The sequence below is a fragment of the Daphnia magna genome, linkage group LG10 (genome assembly GCF_020631705.1).
Source record: "Daphnia magna isolate NIES linkage group LG10, ASM2063170v1.1, whole genome shotgun sequence".
Lineage (NCBI taxonomy): Eukaryota > Metazoa > Arthropoda > Branchiopoda > Diplostraca > Daphniidae > Daphnia > Daphnia magna.
Window position 1 is genome coordinate 4378436 of NC_059191.1, and position 14956 is coordinate 4393391.

Below are 14956 nucleotides of genomic sequence, written 5' to 3' on the forward strand. Positions count from 1 at the left end.
ATCACAAAGATTGGGATGCCACACTGCCTTTTGTACGGTTCGCTTACAACACGAGCAGACAGGAAACGACCGGCAAATCCCCTTTCTTTTTAATGCACGGATATTATTATTTAAGATTGCCAAATATTTGTTGCGACAAACATCGCACGGAAATGGTCCCATTTTTATTGTTTGAATACATAGAAATCCGATATCACATGGAAGCGAAACGGTTAAAAAATGAGGTTAGCCAAAAATCAAAAGAAGAGCAGCATAAGCTGCGCAAACTGTCTAATATGGTTAATTAATGTGTATTAATGTATATTAAGGTTTATAATACAAAGAGGAATTGATTCAGGTTTTCTTTATTTGTATAGTAAATTGTTTTTATTTTTAATACAGAAGAAAACAGCGCGAAAAACAGGGGCACCACTAAAACTCGGGGTTCGGGGGTCGGGGGTCGGGGAACTAAAACTCGGGGAATGGACTCGGGGTCGTCATTTTCCCCGAGTTTTAGTGCCCTCAAACGGGGAACGGGGTAAACAAAAAAGACTAAAACTCGGGGAATGGACTCGGGGTCGGGGTAAACAAATAAGACTAAAACTCGGGGAATGGACTCGGGGGTCGGGAGTAAACAAAAAAAAAGACTAAAACTCGGGGAATGAACTCGGGGTCGGCGAGAGGCTATACACATATGCCATCGGTATCGAGATAATTGTGCACAGGCATCTATCTAATTTATTTGGGTAAGGAGTATTACACAGCCTAAGTCCAACATTTCCAACTATCGTTTAAAAAAAACACACCACCCTGGGGGTTGCAAAAATGTCCCGACCTGTTACTTGCCTTAAAGCGTAATACCTTAAGGCATAAAAAAAATATCTAGACTTACCCAACCCTGCCCTATGTGTCCATCACCCCGTCTACCCTCCCTCTTAAAGAAAAACAAACAAAAAACCCTTTACCCCGCCAATAGGTGGCTTTAAAAAATTAAATCGGTGTTCGGATTTTTGTGCAGGATACTGTACATGGCCAACATGTCCGCCAAGTGTGGTTTAGTCGCTCTACTAGTCCGTTTGCTTATGGGTGGTAGGCTGTGGTGGTCTTGGTGATTGGTCTCCATGGCTACAAGTACTCGTTGCATCATGGTCGCGACGAAACATTTTCCTTGGTCTGTCGTCAGCTTCCTGGGGGCTCCGTGTCGTAGCAGAATCTCCTTCACGAAGAACTCTGCAACTTGTTCTGCTCCTGCGACCGGCAGGGTTACCGCTTCCGCCCACTTGGTGACGTAGTCAACCGCTACAATAATGTAGCGATTGCCTAGCGATGAGGTGGGGAAGGGGCCAAGGATATCCATTCCTACGCGATCCCATGGTTTTTCTACTTGTGTCAGCTCTAGGAACCCGGGTGGTTTCCTGTATTTCCCTTTCTTCCGTGACTGACAGTCTGGGCAGGCCTTAATGTAGTTTTCTATATCTCGGGTAATCCCGTGCCAGTAGTAGCGTTGTGTGACTCTGTCGTGGGTGCGTGTCTCTCCGAGGTGTCCGGATGTGACGTCGTCGTGGCAGGCTTGTAGGATTGTGGTCTTCAGGTCTTTTGGTATGCAGAGCCGCAGTTCGACGTCCGCCTCCTCTTCTCCCGTTCTTCGCATACGATACAGAAGGCCATTCTCGATCGTATAGTTGACCGTTTCCTTCCCGTTTTCTGCGTTTCTAAACACGTATGCCCATTCAGCTTGCTGGCCTCTGGTCAGTTCTTCTCGGTTGTCTTGCGTCATTACGCCGACCTTGTTGACGTGTCCCACCCACGTGTTGTCGAGGGTCACGTCGTCTTCGCTCACGGGGTAGCGGGATAGGGCATCCGCGTCCTGGTGTAGCTTGCCGTCTTTGTGAGCTATTACGTACTTGTACTCGGAGATTGTCATGGCCCATCTGGCTAACCTGCCTGCAAGTTCCGTTTTTGATTGGAGCCAGCATAGTGCGTGGTGGTCTGTGACAATTCTTATTGGGGATCCGAAGATGAACTGTCGAAATTTCTTGATCGCCCAAATGATAGTCAGGCATTCTTTTTCTGTTATGGAGTAGTTCTGCTCACTGCGTGACATCAAACGGCTTGCGAATACCAGGGGTCTCTCCGCATTATCCTGTTTTTGGAGTAGGACTGCTCCGACACCCGACGCCGTAGCCACAGGCGTCTGGGTGTATTTCGAATTCGGCCGTCGGATCCGGGTATGCTAGTGTGGCTGAGTCTGCTAGCATCTGTTTCAGCTTGTCGAAACGCTCCTGGTGTGTTGGCGTCCAGATGAACAGCGACTTTTCTCTGGTTAAGTCAAACAGGGGTTTCGCTGCCTCGGTGAATCCCGGTATGTGTCTCCTGTAGTATGAACATAGTCCGAGAAAGCTTTTGATGAACTTGACTTTTTCCGCTCGGCTTGCTGTGGTTGGTGGTGTGGGAAAGTTTTGCACGGCTCTCAGTTTCCCGGGATCAGGGCTGATTCCGTCGGCATTGATCTTGTGACCCAGTGCTATGATTGCTGATTCCCCGAAACGACATTTCACGAGTTTGAGTTTCAGATTTGCTTTGCATAGTGCGGCGAGGACTAGTCTGAGTCGTCGAATGTGTTCTTTTGTGTCTCTTGCGTATACGATGATGTCGTCAAGGTATACGAGGCACGAGGTCTATCGCAGCCCTCCTAGTACCATGTCCATGGTCCGCTGGAATGTGCTTTGGGCTGTGCAGAGACCGAACGACATGACGAGGAAACGGTAGGATCTATCTGCGGTGGTGAAGGCTGTCTTTTCTTTGTCCTCTTTCTTCATGGGTATTTGCCAGTACCCGCTTTCTAAGTCCATTACTGAGAATATTTTGGCTCCATGTAGCCTAGTCAACCTAGGCCTAGGTCTATGCTGGGCATGGGGTATACGCTAAATATTGTAACATTGTTCAATGGGCGGAAGTCAATGCAAAATCTCTAGTTTCCATCCTTTTTTGAATCAATAGTGTCCTCGCGCTCCATGGCCCGGTAGCTTCTTCAATCACGCCTTTCTTCAGCATGTCCAGTGTCAGTTCTCTGTAAATAGCTTGTTCCTTCCACGACGCCGGGCGTTGGGTCTGGTAGATGGGTCGGCGTTGGGTGTTAGCTGGATTTCGTGCTCTGCGACGTTGCAACGTCCTAGTGGCTCACCTTCCTTCGTGAAACAGTCGGTGTTGTCTCGTAGTGTGTCCTCGAACTCCTTCCTCTCCTCTGCCGGAAGCTCCTGGTTTATGCTGGGTGTGAAGTCAAGGATATTTGTGGTGCCTTTTTCCAGCTCGGTGTTAAATGTTCTGGGTCCGTTGGCTCTGCCTGTGGCATCTATTTCTGTGCCTATTCCTGCCACTTCAGTTCTGTGTCCTAGTACCATTTTCTTGTGGATGTAAACTGATCTGTTTTCCAGGTTTGTCATCATGACCCATACCGTTGTTCAGTCGCCAGGCATGAGAGCTCTTCCTGGTGTAGGTCCTGATGTGCGGTTGGTTGCTGGTTCTATCATCCAGGGGCGGCCGTCCAATGTTGGTTTTGTCGCTTCAGTTTGTTCTATCTCCACGGCCGCCATGGATCTTGCTGGGATTCTTGCCCCACTTTTTGCTACTATCTTTGTGGCCGGTGTTGGTGTTTGGTCTTCGATTGCCATCCGTACTGGTAGATCGCCGAATCGCATCTTTGTTTTCCCCTTGCCGTATTCGATCTCCAGTTTTTTAAAACGTCTCAGCACGTCGTTGCCTAAGAGTAGGTTGATCCCTCGCATCTCCAGTACTAGCACCTTCGCTTGGACTGTTGTCGTTCCAATGGTTATTGTCAGCTCCAATCTTCCTAAGGGGGTGTCCGCTGTCCGTTTACCATTACGATTTGTGGCGCCTCCCAGGTCTTGAGTTCTAGGGTTATTTCTGCTGTTAGTTTGGGGGATATGATCGATACCGCTGCTCCTGTATCGATTACCGCTTCGGTCTTTTTTCCGTGTCGTTTGTTCCAATTGTCACTTCTTCGGTCAACAGTTGTCCCACGTCGATATATAGCAGGGGTATCTCCTTGTCATCTTCTTCGTCCGATGTGCTGATCATTGCGACGGTCGTGTTGTTACGTCTGTCGTCGTCTTCTTTCTTTTTTGGACAGTATCTCCTAATGTGCCCCTCGGCTTTGCAGTAGAAACAGATCGGCCGTCCATCTGCTGTCCTTTGTGAGGGTGTTGCTTCATTCTGGCTTTGTGTTGTTCCGTTGTCTGCTCGGCTCCTCTCCTTCCTTCCCCCGTGTTTCTTCATAGCGACTATTTCTCCTTGTAGTTGTTGCAGGACTTCTAGAAGTTGCTTGAGTGAGGGTTCCTCGTTATCCCTGCTGGTTGCTGCTGCGACTCTTGTTTCCTCTTCTCTCTCCCTTTCTTCTGCTAGCATGTGGACGGCCCATCCTTTGTTGCATGCTAGTTCGGCTGCTTCGGTGTGTCTCCTTACCGCTGTTAGGAAGTCGATGCAAGTTTTGGGTTGTAGGACCCAGATTTTCTCCACCAATGTAGGTTTTAGTCCTTCGTAGAGGTGGTTTAGTTTTGCTTCTTCGGACATGTTAGGGTCCATCAATCGGCATAAGTTTATTATCTCGTAGTAGTATTCTGCGGCGAGTTCGTTTATGCCTTGTTTGTGGTTCCGAAGTTTCCTTTCTTGATATCCGGCATAGCTATCTTGAAAGAATTCTTTTATGAAGATGGAACGCATTCCGCTTATCGCCGGTGTCCCGGCCTGTTGTTGGGTGGCTGCTACTGCCGCAGTGTCTCCCCACCCGTTGGGTGGTGTCAGGCATTGAAACCACTGTCTTGCTGGTCCTTCGAGGTAAATGCCGAAGTTTGCTCGTTTGTCTGCGTCGGTCCACTGGTTGTAGTCTGCTAGTACCTCGTATCGATCCATCCAGTCGGCGGCGTCTTCTCCTCCTTTGCCCGAGAAGACAGGGGGTGCCTTGAACTTGAGAAGTCCGGCGGCCATGTTTGTCGTCGGGGGGTTCCGAACTGTTGATAGGGTCGGGTGTCGTGTGTGTTGAGTGGGGTGTTGGGGTGGCGGTCTTCCTGTTGTTGGTGTGTTCGCTGGGGTCGGGTTATTTTCCGGCTGCGTTGGTGTCAGAGTTCAGTTTCCTGTTGCTGTTCTGGTGGTGGGTGTTGTATAGTTGAAGCTTGTGAGTAGGCCAAATGTACCCTCAGCGCCGTCTGATTCCTCGTCGGACTCGGACGAAAGCTGTCTGTAGCTTAGGTCGGTGTCGCCTGTCGCTGGTAGGTATTCGGCCCTCCTTTCGTTCCAGAGTCTTCGTGGTGTATATAGCTCGTCTTCGTCTCTTTCGTCTTCCGGTTGAAACTCCGCGTTCTGTACTGGGGAAAAAAGATCTTGATCTGCGAATACTTCGTTTTCTTGAGATGCTGTTGGGCTATGGCGTAGGGTTTCTTCTTGCGGTTGTCCTGTGAGGTCCGAGGTGTCCCACGTCAACGATGGTCGGGATCCTTGGCTTGAGCGGTCTCCTTCTTCGTCTGCGGGCCTTCTCGGTGTTGGTTGTCTGGTGGATGTCTGTGGTGACTCCCACGTACGTTCTAGTTGGCTCTGATCTGCGAATCCACTGTCTCGTCCTTGGTGGTCTTCGACTTTGCTGCTGTGCCTCTGTGCTGCTCTTGCGTCGGTTTCTGCGCTCGCTGCTGCTCCTTGGCTGTTGGGTGGCTGTCTCTTGCCAGCCTGGCTGTTGAAACCGCACTTGCGCCTAGGGCTGTTTCCGGCTGTGGTTCTAAAGTCTACCTCTTCTTCTTCTTCGCCTCTGTTCGGTATCTTGTTTCTTCTTGTCACCAGTGGTAACGGTGGTGATGCTGCGATAACTTGTACTCGCTTGCTGCTCCTGTTCTCCTGTCCACTCATTCACTTCCCTCTTATTCTCACTTTCTTTCGCTGGGTTCCTTCTATTTAGTCAGGAAGTTGCGTCCGTAACCTTATATCTCAGCAATTTAAGGTGCGAGACCGGCTGAGTTTCTCGCAAAGGTCTCTAAACGCAACGCGCCTCTTCCTGGCCAATTAGACAAGCTCGGGATGTTATTCAGATAGAAGTTTGTTTTGGCTTACCGTTTGAATCTCCACCATGTAACGAGGGTGTGAGAGTAGACTGTGTATTTGCAGAAAGGAATTACAGAGACTGCCTCGAGTGGTTCGATTTGGATTCTCTTTTTTCCCTCTCGTTGGAACTACCCGATACTTTAATGTATTGCCCTTTGTTCGAGCTCTAGTCTACAGGACGCTGTTGCTTCCGTTACGTGTTATTCTACACGGCTGAAGGCTATTGATCTAGCCGTTACAAAATTGTAACACTGGACTTTAAAACACTTGTATTTACTTGACACAGAAAAGAGAATACACGGAATAAGAAATGAAAAGGTTACACTTTACCGAACGTCTACACGTCTAGTGGAAGAAGAGACATCATGAGAGAGAAAATAGTGGGTTTTATACTAGCCTTGAAAATACGACCTTTCCCGAAGGTAACCCTACTCTAATGTACTTTCTTATTCTATTCTGGAATTTCTACTTATTCAAGAGTAATGCCCGATGGCATCAAAACAAGATTTAATATTCGTAACTACAGCGTCGACTGTAGCGTCTCTAAGAAGAGATAAGTACATCTGCTATTGCCCCCCGCGACAATATATAATGTTACGGGTAAATGACGGTTCGAGTAAATCGGCTGATCGAGTGTGGAGAAAAACTAACTCTTTGTATTGGCACGAGATTCACATGAAAAGAATAGTTCGATACCAAAAAACGAGATTGAATTGTCTCTGAAAAAAGGCTAGGATCGGGAGAACTCTCTACGGTGTCGATTTTGCCACTGAGCCGTCGTCTGGTCCGCCTTGTCCTGGGATAGGAAATTCGGTGCCCTTAGGGCGCTGAGGTGTCAGATTTTCGTCCGTAACACAGCCGGCCCTGTTTCGGATGTCCGAAACATCGCATTTTTCGGTCTCCAGCACGCACAGATGATGAGCCGCTCGGGTCCAAAGTTTTGTTTCCGTGCCTTTCCCGGACCAAACTGCGACGGATGCCGAGCGAACGGTGCCGTTGAGATCGGGAAAGACTTCAAGTACGCGGCCAAGCGGCCAATCACCTCTGCGAGTGGCTGGATCAACAATTAAGACAATATCGTTGACAGCAATATTTCGATTCGGTGCTGTCCATTTTGATCGAGAATTGAGTTTCGGTACGATCTCGCGGAGCCACCTACGCCAGAAATGAGTGATGAGATCTTGGGCTGCTCTCCATCCTTTGGTGGACGGTCTTTCTGACAAATCGAGGACGTCCAGAGGTTCGTTCGGATTAGCTTCGAGGAGAAGAAAATGATTGGGGGTCAACGGAATGGGATCTTTCGGGTCGACTGGAACATATTCGAGGGGACGTCCATTCATTAGCGTTGCTGCCCCGACTAAGGCGGACTGCAGAATTTCGTTGGACGATGTCCGGCCGTCGAGAATGATGCGTAGGGCGGATTTTGCGGACTGAATAAGGCGTTCCCATGAACCGCCAAAATGCGGCGCGATGGGAGGAGAGAAATGCCACTCGATGCCGCGTTTCGCCAATTTTGATCCGATTCTTTCTTGATTGAAACGCGCCAAACCTTCGGAGATTTCCTTTTCACCTGCGACTAAATTTGTGCCGTTGTCGCTATAAACGACGCCAGGACAGCCACGCACATTTACGAATCGCCAGAAAGCGAGGAGAAACGAGTCGGTCGAAAGTGTTTCGGCGAGTTCGATGTGGACGGCTCGAGTCGTTAAACAAGTAAACATCACGCCCCATCTTTTCAATGACCGTCGGAGCATGGTGATAGGCATTGGTCCAAAGTAGTCTATTCCCGTTCCGGAAAATGGTCGCGTGAACGGGCGGAGGCGATAGGACGGGAGCGGAGCCATAATTGGAGGAGCTGGTTTCGAGCGTAACAGCCGACATTTTGCACAATCTCCCACGACGGATTTTATGATGCGTCTCAGCTTCGGGATGTAGTATCGAGATCGGACATCGTGGAGCGTGCGATCAGGTCGCGAATGTTCGAGATAAATGTGTCGCTCTTGGATAACCAATCGAGCCAATTGACTCTCGTGATGGAGGATGATAGGATGCTTGATGTCTTCGTTGAATGCGCTCCTATCTAATCGACCACCGACTCTCATGACGGAATTGACGTCGAGGAAGGGGGTATGGTGAACCAGTTTTGAATCGACTGGCAATGGACGCCTTTTGCGGAGAAATTCCAACTCGCGGGCGAAATAATGTTGTTGGTCGATGCGAAAAGCGAACGTCATTGCCCTGCGGAGCTCGGGCACGGATAAGAAACGAAGCGTTGTTTTTGGTTTTTCTTTTAACGAATAATTTCGCGCGAAACGTCGGAGCCAGCCAACTGAGGACTTGAATTTTTCCAACGTTGATACACGTTCAGCGATGCGGATGAACGGGTGAATGGGTTCGTTTGAAATTGATCCCACCCAGCGTGACGGGGCAACTTCTGGATCATCGGAGCTGGGCTCTGATATTTGTTCAGGCGCTGGCCAGCTTTCGCGGGACATCAGGAGAAATGATGGCCCACAAAACCAGCGGTGTTTCGGATTTAAGGATGACGCTGGTATTCCACGCGAAGCGTCGTCTGCCGGATTCAGCTCACCTGGGATATGCCGCCACTCTTTTGCCACTGACTGGTCGACAATTTCGGTGATTCGGTGAGCTACAAAAGCGTGATAGCGACAGGACGTTGAATGAATCCACTGAAGGACGGTTTGTGAGTCGGTCCAATATGTTTTTGGAACGTCCTTCAAGTTCATTTCTTGTCGGACTGTGCTGACGAGTCTAGCGGCTAAAACAGCTCCTTGGAGTTCGAGTCGCGGGATTGATAACTGTTTTAACGGTGCCACTCTTGCCTTTCCGATCACTAAGGCGACACTGATTTTTTCGTTCGGATATGAACATCGGAGATATACACAAGCACCGAAGCCATTTTCGCTGGCATCACTAAAAGCATGAAGCTCTAGATGATCGGGTTTGGTTACGCGGCGGATGCAGCGCGGAATGCGGAGTGCTTCGAGAAGTTTTAGCTCGTTGGTCCAATTTGTCCAAATATTTTGGAGTTCTTGATCCAGCACGTCGTCCCATCCGCACCGGCTGTGCCATATATCTTGCATTAAGATTCGGGCTGGCAAAATGGCGGGGGCAATGAGACCAAGAGGGTCGTGGACCTTCGATAAACCTTGGAGCACTTCACGCATGGTCGATGCTGGTTTCAACTCGACTTTGTACATGAACTGATCGGTCTCCCAATCCAACAAGATGCCGAGTGTTCTTTCGACCGGGAGCAACTCAGAATTGAAGTCGAGATGAGGGCGAGAGAGCTCGGATGGAGCAACTGTTGAGAGAACACGACGGGATGATGACATCCATTGTACGACATTAAATCCGCCAGCTAGACAGAGTGCCTTGAAGTCCTTGGCGTCACGAATGGCGTCGTCTTCGTTTTCGGCAGAGTAAAGTAGATTGTCGACATACGTGTTCGACAGCACGAGTTCGGCAACTGTCGGATAAAGATGTCGATTATCTTCGGCCGTTTTTCTCAGAGCAAAGATGCATGTCGTCGGCGATGAGACGTCACCGAAAACATGTCGCGTCATTTGAAACGCTTTGATCGGTTCGTTGATCCCAGGCGCTTGATAAAGGAAACGAAGAGCGGATTGATCGCTTGCCGGAACTTGCACCTGGTGATACATTTTTTCAATATCTCCGGCAATCGGTACCGGGAATTGACGGAAGCGGAGGAGGACTGCTACTTGGCTGGTTAACAAATCTGGGCCTTGGTGGAGCATGTCGTTTAGGCTGATTCCATTATGTTGAGCCGAGCAGTTGAATACGACGCGGACCTTGTCCGGCTTATTCCCGGACGTGACACCATGATGTGGCAAATAAAACACACGCCCAGGCGTACCTGTGTCGGACGGATCTACAGGAATTGCGTGACCGAGCGACAGGTATTCTTGGATCACCTTGTTATATTTTTCGCCATAAGCTGGGTCCCGTTTAAAACGTTTGGAAAGATGTTGCAGTTGCTGCAATGCCGACGAATAGTTGTTTGGCAGCACTGCGTTTTCTTCCTTCCACATTAATGCCACTTCTTGTCGTTCTCCTGTATGGCGGATGGATTTTTCAAGGAGGTCCATCGCCTTTCGGTTTTCGGTGGAGAGTATCGGTTGAGTTGGTTTTTGAACACCGAAGGCTTCAGTTTGCCACAGCCTAGCGATGTCTTCTCTCAACTCCAGGTCGGATGGCTGAAAATGGATCTGATAAATGCCGGGTCTTCTCTCCGAGGCCTCGAACACTCGTGACGGCACTGAACCGGCTACACACCATCCAAATGGCGTTAAAATGGCATCTGGGCCGGTGTCTCCGGAGTGGCAGCGTTCTTCCAAAATACGATGCGCTCCACGTATGTCTCGACCGATAATAACGGTAACGAGGGCCGAGTCGAATGTTGGCAAATCTAAGTCAGCTAGATGATTCCATTCTTTCTTGACGCTGGGCCAATGACATTCCTTCTTCGCAAAGTTGAGTTGTGGGACGGTCAACGCATTCATGGTTTTGAATCGTGATTGGTCGTCTCTCGGAGAAATATCGAAGTTGACGGTGCGCGTTGGAATATCTGGATCCTGGCCATGGAAGGTTCTTAGACGGATCGTTTGGGCCTGTCCGGTCAATCCAATTTTGTCAGCCACATGATCTAAGATAAGAGACGCTTCGCTGCCCGGGTCCAACAGTCCAAACGTGTTGAGATGTTTCTTGCCGTTCCAGATTGTGATGGGCACGACAGCCAACAGCACGGACCATGATCTGTCCCTCTCGCGGATGGCGCAGGTGTAACAATGGGTCGATCCGGTGGACCCACCAGTTCCATTGTCGTTTCGCTTGGTTGACACTATTGCTGGACTTTCGTTCGTCGGGTTAACGAGCGGCTTCGGAAATATTCGGGGCGCGCCATGCAAGAGCCTATGATGGTTGTGTTGACACTCGTCGACACCACACTTTTTGTTGCTGCTACAGTCACGACCTAAATGACCTTTTTCAAGGCACCGGAGGCAGCAACCATTTTTCTTGATGAGGTTGCTTCTTTCGATTACGGAGAAGTCGGAGAATTTCTTGCAATCTTGGAGTTTATGATTGCCGTTGCACACCAAACATTCTTTTAGGTTCTTGAATTGAACGGTGCTATGAATTTTTGTTTTTGAGTTCGAATTCGATGCAGTCGATATCGAGAGAATCGTTGGTGAGACGGGCGAACTAAATTTGCTGTGAATTTGACGGCCCGGTTTGCGGTCTTGTCTTCCAGTTTTCCCTTCTGTTGGTTGAGAATTTGACGCTTTTGCATGTTTAACCACCATTTCTGCTTTCACAATAGTGTGTAGCCACGGTACGAAATCTTGCAGAGTCAGGAGTTGCGGGTGTGATTTAACTATCTTCTTCCCCCACTTGCTTTGAATGTCAGCGGGAAGCTTGTCGAGAATTATCTCTAGCAGGCCGCCAGAATTCAGCTCATTCTCGTAGCCACCATTTTTTAACGACGAAACGGCGCCGCGCAGGGATGTAGAAAATCCTAAGAGGGCTCGATAGTCGTTGAAATGCGGAACTTTTGGAAGATCAAGAATTGTTCTAATGTACGCTCTTGAAATGAGATGAGGATGGCCATATGTACACTCTAGCTCTTCAAGCGCTGCTTCATACAAAGCTGGATCGTTTAGACAATCGCCCAAACTCTGCTGTATGTTTGGTTTCAAACAACTTCGGAGGAGCGCCATTTTTTGAGTGCTTGATATCGCCTGATCATCGTTGACTAGATCTTTAAAATTTGCGATTAAAGTCGGCCATTTTCTCGGATCGCCATCGAACGGGTCGAGATCTAGTCGCGGCATTCGGAATACGGATTTTCGATTCGGTGTGTTGCTGTTAGCCGGCCCGTATTTCGTTTGGTTGAACGACCATTTTGACGAGTCGACTGTCGGGCTTTTTCGATTTTCGTTTTTTTCTGAACTGCGTTGATTGGCTCCATCTGAAGGCGGAGCAGTGGCACAGTAGTATGATGCGCCTTGGCTTTGCGCCCCAAAAGACGGCGCGGCAGAACGGAAGACTGAAGGACCTTGGTTTGGTACTCCAAATGAAGACGCGTCTGGGCGGAAGAATGACGGGCCTTGATTCGGTATTTCAAAGGAAGGCGCGTCTGGCCGGAAGAATGACGGACCCTGATTTGTTTCGCGTCGGATGTTGGGTGCTTCCACTGTTACTTCAGTGTTGCGGTAATTGAAGTCTACACGTTTTTTCTGGATTGCTCCGTGTGCGGAGGCATCAGCTTTTTCGGGACATTCTGTTTCTTTTTCCTGCCTTGACAGCTCTTCGAGTTGTTTGATTCGGTTTTCGACGGCTTCCATGGCCTTTTCGTATTTTTCGTTCATCTGTCTCTTTTCTTTTTCCACCAGGGCTCGATATTGAAGTTCGGCTTCTTCAGTGTTCTTTTTATCTTTCGCCATCTGCTCAGCTTGCTGCTGTATTTTTCGTTGAAACTCAGCGTTGCGTTCAATTTCGCTCGACAGTTTTGCGGAATCGATGGTCATTTGAGTCATAGTTGTAGTCGCTTTTGATAGCTGTTCCTCGACGTTTCTTCTCAACTCAATTTCTTGGCGTAGGCGTTGCTGAATTTCGTTCATGATGGCGGCGGGATCAGGATCCTGGTTTCTTCGTCTCGAAACTGATGAGCTAACGATCGAGTCATTGTTGTCAGGCTGATTTCTTAACGTGTTGTTCAGCGCTTCTTCGTTAACGACAGATGAGTGGATGGAGGACCGCGGTGTGCGGATGTATTTGTCGATTCGCCCGTATACTTCCATTGTTATCGCTTCACATTTTCTTATCCATTCATCCGGGTTTGCATCTTCTTCTTCGTTAAAATCTGTCGCTTCAACATATCGCCCGTGAGCCGCTATGCACTCTTCTAATTGGTCGGCCAATGATGCACGATGAACAGCTAGCTCTCGTTTACTGCCAAAGTTGGCGATGTGTTGATCTATCTTTGTGATCAGCTTAGTGTGTCTGCCCTTTTCGACCGCGCGCTCCCGCTTTAATTGTTTGGCGCTGCTGAGCGGTGGAAATTCGCTATTGTCGGATGTTTGACAGATTTCGTCTAATGGGCCCGCTTGTTTTCCAAAGTTGGTTGCCATTTTTTTTTTTTTTTTACTTCAGCTGAAATGAAACGATGATGACCGAATGATGAGACAACGATTGGCTTTACTGCGCCCCCACTCGTATGACAGTTAACTGGCCTTGCGTGGTGCGTGATCCAGTAAAGATTGGGACGGATTGCGGAATTTGATCAAATCAGTTGCGGAAAGCGCAATCAAAAATGCAGAATTCAAAATGTGGAAGTTTAGAGGCGGATTAATCGGAGTCGGATGCGAAGTCGGTTGTTCGGAGTCGGAAATTTCGGAGTCAGATGTTCTGATTTTGAATTTTCGGGGTCGGATGTTCGGATTCGGAATTTTCGGCGTCGGATGTTCGGATTTCGGATTCGGAATTTTTTCGGAGTTAGCACCAGCCCAACTGGTCGAAACCTAGGACTAAAATGCCACCGGACGGATATCAACAGCCCATCCAGCCGAAGCTTAGGACTAATTGGTATCGACGGGATTATCGTATGGTTCGATTGCAAGTTGCAGGATGAATTCTTCCTGCTCTTCTTGCTCTTCGATGGGGGTTCGATTTTCAGCACGGTGTGGTTGTTGTTGGCTAGTTCTACTTCTCAATTCTTGATAAATTCGCTGAGCCTCTCGCGTTCGTTCTTCAATTAGCCGCCTTCTTGCCTCTTCTTTTCGCTCTTCAATCAACAGCGCTCTTGCAATCTGCCGTTCACGCTCCCTTTCTGAAATTCGGCGTTGTAAGTGCCGTGCAGCTTGTCGGGCCCTACTGGGTGTACTATTGCTACGGCGCGGCAGCTTGGTGGTTTTGAGCCAAGTGGCCACGTTATGAAGATGAGAAAAAAGAAAATGGGACGGGAAATTTTTCACGTGACTGACACGAAAAAATTGTCGGATTGCGTGACACAAAACTTTTTTAGCTGTCGGAGCTCATAAATTGACAGGGAACACAACAAACACACAAAAGTTACCAAATGATGTTCGATGTCGGACATAAAGTCGGATACGGCGTACACTGATCACGTTTGACGGCGTCAGATTCGTCTCGCATCGGTCGATGCACCAAATTGTTACGGGTAAATGACGGTTCGAGTAAATCGGCTGATCGAGTGTGGAGAAAAACTAACTCTTTGTATTGGCACGAGATTCACATGAAAATAATAGTTCGATACCAAAAAACGAGATTGAATTGTCTCTGAAAAAAGGCTAGGATCGGGAGAACTCTCTACGGTGTCGATTTTGCCACTGAGCCGTCGTCTGGTCCGCCTTGTCCTGGGATAGGAAATTCGGTGCCCTTAGGGCGCTGAGGTGTCAGATTTTCGTCCGTAACATATAAGTTTTATTATCATGTTAATGAAAAATTTTCTTCTTGTTCTTGTAGTTAATTGAATAAATCACTTAGGTAAAAAATCTATAAACGGATTAAAAATTTTTACTTAGAGATAAAATTAAAAATTTATAAAATTTTACTCACATTGATAACATGACATAATATAGACTTGAACCGACATACTCATATCCATAAATCTCTAGACGTAGTTCTTAACCACCATCCCAATAGACCAAGATCATATGCTGAGTTGCCAAGTTTGCATTCCGACCTGGGGTATTTTTCCTCTCGGGCCTTATAGAAGGGAAATGAAAAATAATATATTTAATTAAATTGTAGTGAGTTTTGTTACAAAATCTTTTGGAATCGTGTACTTTACCTCTGTTCTGATATAATA

General features: G+C 48.2%; 3 protein-coding genes across 3 annotated transcripts; all 3 read right to left on the minus strand.

Moving 5' to 3' along the window:
- Nucleotides 1-3440: 3440 nt before the first annotated feature.
- Nucleotides 3441-4983, minus strand: LOC123476968. The gene is made up of 2 exons (XM_045180047.1): nt 3956-4983; nt 3441-3891 (listed from the first exon to the last, which is right to left on the minus strand). The coding sequence occupies exons 1-2, from the start codon at nt 4981-4983 to the stop codon at nt 3441-3443; spliced, it is 1479 nt and encodes a 492-aa protein (XP_045035982.1).
- Nucleotides 4984-5121: 138 nt separating this feature from the next.
- LOC116935772 lies at nt 5122-5892 on the minus strand. The gene has a single exon (XM_032943023.2). The coding sequence runs from the start codon at nt 5890-5892 to the stop codon at nt 5122-5124; it is 771 nt and encodes a 256-aa protein (XP_032798914.2).
- Nucleotides 5893-6833: 941 nt separating this feature from the next.
- On the minus strand, nt 6834-13256 carry LOC116923348. The gene has a single exon (XM_032929801.2). The coding sequence runs from the start codon at nt 13254-13256 to the stop codon at nt 6834-6836; it is 6423 nt and encodes a 2140-aa protein (XP_032785692.2).
- Between the last annotated feature and the right edge of the window lie 1700 nt (nt 13257-14956).